Source organism: Aulonocara sp. 'chitande type north' Nkhata Bay, linkage group LG11 (assembly GCF_057382095.1).
Source record: "Aulonocara sp. 'chitande type north' Nkhata Bay isolate Kocher_YH1m ecotype deep benthic linkage group LG11, A_spYH_male_GT1.1, whole genome shotgun sequence".
Classification (NCBI taxonomy): domain Eukaryota; kingdom Metazoa; phylum Chordata; class Actinopteri; order Cichliformes; family Cichlidae; genus Aulonocara; species Aulonocara sp. 'chitande type north' Nkhata Bay.
Window position 1 is genome coordinate 40,463,191 of NC_141354.1, and position 6,980 is coordinate 40,470,170.

At 40.1% G+C, this 6,980-nt stretch overlaps 1 protein-coding gene across 1 annotated transcript; it reads left to right on the forward strand.

Annotated features, from left to right (window-relative positions):
- Positions 1 to 3,244: 3,244 nt before the first annotated feature.
- Positions 3,245 to 5,760, forward strand: LOC147319921 (uncharacterized). Its single transcript, XM_086312793.1, has one exon. The coding sequence runs from the start codon at positions 3,676 to 3,678 to the stop codon at positions 4,837 to 4,839; it is 1,164 nt and encodes a 387-aa protein (XP_086168919.1). The 5' UTR covers positions 3,245 to 3,675; the 3' UTR covers positions 4,840 to 5,760.
- The last annotated feature ends 1,220 nt before the right edge of the window (positions 5,761 to 6,980 follow it).

Below are 6,980 nucleotides of genomic sequence, written 5' to 3' on the forward strand. Positions count from 1 at the left end.
TTTGGATTTGGTCGTCTCTGCGTCAACACGACGTCTCTGTGGTGCATTTCAGAGGAGCTAACAGTGAAACTCAAACCTGTGAGTTCCTCCTCACCCAGGCTGCACGACATGTTTCAGTTACAATGAACTTATTGAAAAATCAAAGGAAGTGAAACACTGACCACAGAGACATTAAACCCACCACCTCAGTGTGTCAGCCAGTGTCTTCATCAGCACTGCTGACCACACGTTTAAAGAAGTCGTCATTCAGTCGGCTCATTAAAACGTAAGGATGGCAGTTTGGGACAAAAACAGTCTGTGAGGGCTCCTGTTCCTGCTGGCAGGTAAGACTGACTGTGATGATGATGATCATTTGATTTGCTTCTCAAACTTTGGTTTGGAATAATTTTGGCCAAAAAGCTTCTGTTTTCCCATCAAACTGTTATTAATGAACAGATTTGATTGAGTTAAATGAGTTTTTTAATCTCTTGAATGTTTCAGATGGATCAAAAATTCTCTCTCAAGAAAATCTGAACAGTAAAGAAGTTTGAATGGTTGTGTCTGATGTTGATCTGATGACATTACCTTTGCATTCTGCATCAAAAAGTCAGAACTTTTCAAAGATCTTGTTGTTTGAACTGAAACTTTGTTTTAGTGCTTCACACCGCAGTCTGTATTTACTGACGATCCCTGGCTGCCCCAGTCTGCATGGCAAATATCCTTCGGCAAGATACTAACCCTAAGTTGCCTCTGATGCAGCCATCGGTGTATGAAAGCACTGACAAGCATAGAAAGCAGTGTTTGTGTGAATGGGTGAATGTGGCATGTTGTATAAAGCGCTATAGAAGAGTCAGTCCCTTTACCGTCCATCACTAAACTGAGTCACTGCGTTCTAATCGCTGTTTGCTCGTCTTTAGGTGCTGTGGGTCAAACTGTGATCTATCCTCTCTGGTCTACTTGTGCTGTCAGAGGATCCACTGCCACGCTCCCCTGCACCTTCACACTGACTTTCAATGAGAGTGAAGTTTCACGAGAGGCCATCAGAGTCCGCTGGTATCAGAGCCGGTGGTATCAACTCTGTCAGCTCACCAAACCATTTGGGTACGACAGTGATTCAAAAAACAACACACAACATAATTTTGCTAAATGCCCAAAGTAGCCAAGGGCATCTGGTGAGCTTTTTGCAGCATCAGCTACTACCAGATTTAAAGTGTGGGCACCACATGGGACCAAAAAAGCTCTTGAGTTTAGCTGAAGCAACCTTGCCTGAACACCTTTATTTTTTCCCTTCATGTTGGCCCCATTGTCATAGGACTGTCCTCTGCAGTCTTCAAAAGGAATGTTAAGCTCCTCTATCCGTTTTAGGATGAGAGTTGACAAATGATCTCCTGTTGATTCCTCTGCAACAATGACAGAGAGCTGTTCCTTATGACTCAGATCAGGTGTGCAATCTAAAATGATGGAGAAATACTTTGATGTTTTGATATCTTCCACAATGCATTTTATTATTCTTGAACTGATGGTGTCAATCAGTTCATTTTGGATTGTTTTTCCCAGATAACGTATGTGACTGCCAGCTCCACTTTCTACTCTACTGACATGCTGCTTCATCACTGGATCAAATTTGGCCATAAGCTCCACTTCTTTCAGAAAATTGCCATTGTCTGGTTTATTTAATGTGTCTGTGGACCCCCTGAAAGCCATGTTTCTTTCAGCTAAGGACTGAATTATTGCCACCAAACGATGTAGAACTTCACGCCACCTTTTTCTCTCAGCCTCAGCAAGTGCCATCTCTTGTTTATCTATTGTGAGTCCTTTCGCAAAACGGACCTCCAAGTCCTTCCATGTTGCCATGTGAGCATTATGCTCCTGGCTATCCTCATGGACCTTGAGCAAGTCGCTTGCATTTTTCCAGTCCTTCAGACCTTCCCTACTCAGTTTGTAATCTCTCTTGGAAAACATTTTGCAGCAGAAGCAGTGCAAGCTATCCTCTTTTTTCGAATACATAAGCCAGGTTCTTCTCACCTTTTCCCCATTGATTAAGAGTCTGTTAAAATAATCATGCTGACACCTTCGCCCGTCTTTCTGTTTCGGGAATGTGAAGTCACTATCAATTACAAATGGACCTCTGTGAACTAACTCTGTTCGTACCTTTTCAGTTAAAGCAGAAGGCCAGTCAGCAGGGTCTATTGGTGCAGCAGGAAGACCGCTTGATGCTGCTGCATCATGGCTGGGTTGTGCTGCTGGTGCTGCTGATGCTGCATCACTGGTGGGTTGTGCTGCTGAAGTGGAGGCAGCAGCGGTAGATGTGGTAGATGGCCCAGGGGTGGGATTTAGAAACTTCAACAGTGCATCTGAAGAGAGGAGTATGTGACACCACTGAGTATTAAAGTCTAATAATAAAAACATATGATTCCAGGAATAAAATGAAATGATATAATATAAATGAAAAACCAAAGAGATATATGTATGATGTTAACTGATATGCAAATTAGATTAGATTCAATTTATTGTCATCATTACAGTGAAATGCTGAATAGCAGAATGCAAAGTAACAGTATAATATCATATGAGAATGTTATGTTATGATTATCTTTGACCGAATCACAGCAGTGCTCATATTAAAAAACAGCATTCCCTCTCATGTGATATTGCTTAATTAACATTAATGATGTGCGCTTTAACAACTAGGCTTACAACTATAATATATACAGGGGTGGAAAAGTGACTATTACCTGCAGGGTAAACGTTAGCTAACCAGAAGGCAATAACAATGTAAACAAAAAACACCTGCTTAAAAGATGAATACAAATGAGGAATGGTGGGAAAGGTGGGAGTACTGTAATTACCTAACGTTACATTATTATTTTCCATAACAATTTAGCCCCCTCCACAATATTAACTGACGTTAAAACAGTTAACTAGCTATTTATTGATTAGCAATTAGCGAATCATGTAACATTAGCTTAATGCTAAAAATTTAGGTTACTATCACATTCAAATAATTTCATGTAGGCTAACGTTACCTACCTCTGTCTTTTTCTCGTTTCTCCTCCTCTTCTTCTCTCTTTTTTCTTCCCTGGCCACCTGACAGTTTTGGCCGTTTTGACATCTTGTGTCCAAAAGGAACCATGATACGGGAAGGGAGGGGGCGCATTGTACGGGGAGGGGGGGCGTAATGTTGTAACAAATAATGTTTCTATTAACTAAGCTTTACTTTGCATTTTAATTAACGTGGGATTATTTTTTGTATTTAGAAATAATAGTACCAACTTTTTTTTTTTTCAACATTTATGGCACTGGCGTGGCGCCCCCTGATGGACGGCGCCCTTAGCATTTGCCTATACGGCCTATGCCACGGGCCGGCCCTGCATTGAGGAGCCCTGTACAACACGTCTTCACATGGCTACCAGACACGCCCCCCGTCATTTTGTTATTATTCAATTCAGAACTGCCCAGACCAGACACAGTGACGTTTCACCAGAATCCCTTTGATCTCTGGTCTTCTTTATGACATCAGCACACGAAAACCTATAAATAGGGGAGAGGTTCTCACTCTTGGCAGTCTTTCAAAGAGAGTGGAAGAATTCACTAGGCAGGAAACTACTGGAAACTTGCGTTTCTGACACAGTTGACGGTATTTTTAAAAAATCTTTTAGTTGGTACAGAGATTTAGCATCAACTTCAATTTGAAATATGAGTCTGTCAAATCCTGTTGCATGCAACATGAGAGCCGAGAACGAAAAACTTAAACAGCAAATCAAAGAGCTGAAAAATGAGAATAAAACTCTCAAACAACAAAACTCTACCATACGTGACCTTAAAGTCGAGAACGCCGACCTTAAGGAGCAAAAAAGAGAGCTCATAAATGAGAACAAGATTCTCCAAAAAAACATTGAAGTTCTCTTCAAACGAAGTGGGTTCTCTAAAAACAAGAGGAAAAGAGACCTGCAACTAGAGAATGAAACAATTCACATCAGAATTCAAGAGCTGGAATATTTGAATACAGTTCTACAGGATTCACAAAGCTCCAATAGCAAAGAAATTCAGCAACACAAAGAGGTGATGCAGGAAATGCAGGATGAAATCAGAGAGCTGCAAAGCAAAAAGGCAGGCTATGTTATAAAAGTGAAAGGCATGGAAAAGGACAACCAGTCTTTAAGAGAGGAAAATGATGTGATGATAAAACGCATGTGTGAGCTGAAAAGGGACTTTGAAAAGGAAAAAGATGACATGCAACAGGAAATACAGGCTGTTAAAACTGAGCTCCATCAGGCAAACACAGCCTTTAAAGAGTTACAAGAGAGTGAAGAAAGAAAAAGGATCATGAATGAGGAAAACAAAACAACGGACAGTGAACAGCTCAGACAGACCCTGGAACGCCAATGCTTTGCACATGAAATTGACATATTGAGGCGGCATAACGAACTTCTTGAACAGGACCTCCAGGAGCTTTCCAAAAGGAGTGGTGATTCTCAAAAAGAACTGAAATCACACGATGAGGGTGCGAAAGGAGAATCACGGATCTTCAAAGCCACTGAGAAAGACTCCCAACATGATGTTAACGTGACCAACAGAGAAAAGGAGTTGTTGTGCCATGAATTTGAGGAAATGAAAAGAGAGCTTGAAGAGGTCAAGAAAAATCTGTATGATTCACAGGAAGAACATAACGATCTGATAAACAACTACGATGTCCAAGTTGACATACTCAAACAACAAAATAAGGCCTTAGAAAATAAGGTTAGTGACCTTACCAAAAAGATGTGGAATGGACGGGAAGCGATGAGACAAATGGAAAAGAACTTTCAAGAACAAAGGAAGCTACTCGAAAATCTCCGAGGAGAATTCGAGGAAATTTAGCACAACTACGACTTTGGCCCTCCCTATTAAAGCTGGTTAACGCAGGTTCAATAGGGCTATAACTTAGACAATGGAAGTTCATTTGATTTAATTGGCCCAAAATGAGTGACTGCACCCAGACACTCAGTAGCAAAAAAATTACAGAGATTCAAGAGAGAAAACTGTTTCTGCATAGACTCCTATAGTACTGCAAGTCGTGTCATCGCTTGGTGTCCTGCATAGAGTGCAGGTTTAAGGTATCTACGTATCTTTCAGAATTAGAAGCTATGCTGCGTCAGGGGTTATAACAGCTGTGCCCCCCCCCCAACCGGTCGAGGCAGATGGCCGCCCCTCACTGAGCCTGGTTCTGCCGAAAGTTTCTTCCTGTTAAAAGGGAGTTTTTCTTTCCCACCGTCACCAAGTCTAAGGAGCTTGGAGAAAAGCGCCTGGACTTCTTTAACTTAAAGAAGTCCAGGCGCTTTTCTTTCCAAGCTCCTTAGACTACTATGGCCTTGATGACTGATAACCTTCACAGACACTGTCATCAAGGGTTTGCTCACAGGGGATCATCTGATTGTTGGGGGGTTTTCTCTCTTATATTGTATGGTCTTTACCTTACAATATAAACAGCCGAGAAGCGGCTATTTTTGCGATCCGGTGCTTTAGAAATACATCTTAGCTGAACTGAACTCCATAACATCTGGACCGAAATGCCTACACACAACGGTAGGCATTTCAATCAAGAGCTCTGTCCAAAACGTTCAATGACAAGCATCAGCACCAGGATTGTTTTTTAGCTCACCAACAGTTTTTTATTGTAACTGCAACTTTGTAAGACTGGGTTGGGAGATGTTCTTGTGGTGAGCTTTTATTCACATAATTGGTTTCTTTAATAGTGAAATAAAATAAATTTGTATAACTGGAAACAGCGTTCTCCTGTGTGATTATCACATTGTATTCTTTAAACCATGTAACAGAATATATAATATATATAATTTACTCATAGTCATATTAATGTCTAATGTGATTGAGTTTCCTCATCTCTACTTATGTGCTGATGTGTTCACTGAGGCCATTGTATGGTCCATTTTGGCTGCATTTCCATGTTTTAAACATGAAATTTGCTTATTTAAAGGGTGTCTCATGTATCTCTTATGCAGAAATATGTGTTGCCTAGCTGGACAAATGTAGCACAGGTCTACTATTATTGGCCTAATGTATTTTAACAATCATTTCAGCATCCAGATAATCTCTTTCATACTCCCTTAGATGAATTTAGCCTGGTTGTCATGAAATAGGCATTTGAAACAATAACTACCAGTATCTTCGAATGTGTGTGATTGCACTAATCCTACACATTCTTTGCAAGACAACTGGGTGCTTTTATGTAAAGAATGATCTGAGAACACTGAGGCTAATGAAGTAACAAGAGAAACATAGTAAGTAGTCTTTCAGTTTGCATGATCAATTTTGATTATTGTTCATTTTCATTTACCATGTCAACATGTTTTAGAGCAACGTTTTCTGATTTTGAGCTCTTTTAGGTGGAAGTCATCGTCAGTGATTACCCTAAGCCCAAAGCAACACCAAACATGGGCAACCAAAATGCATCATTTTGTTAGCATGTAATTGTTCTCCCAATTCTTAGAAATCAGGAAACAACAAAAATAACAATTTTAACTTACAGACATGAAACACTCCCCCACCCTGGAAAAAAGTCCATTTTGCCTTTTACAAAAATATAAGGTTAGTGTAATGTTAGATTTTGCATTACTACCTATGACTGAGACCTCAAAGGTAATTCCTCGACTGCTTCAGTAACAGCCTGGTTGATTTGAACAAGTTAAGTAAATTTGCGGTCAATTTAGACTCAATTCAAAATCTCCTACTTGGGACGAACACTAAATGTAAATAGCTGACTTTCTAAATAAACCTATCCATCTTTGCAAGGTCAATTTTTGCTTTCATTAAATTCCAAATGTTTAGCCATAATTAGCTTAGCTGTCCTACTCTTGTTACTGCTCTTTCCTACTGCTGTTACAATCAAATGAACATCTCTGCAAAGATAAATTAGCTGAGACCTTAGGTTGATGGTAGTTACTAGCAAACACAGAAACGTACATACACTATATAGTACAGTTCTATGATACATCACCAAATAG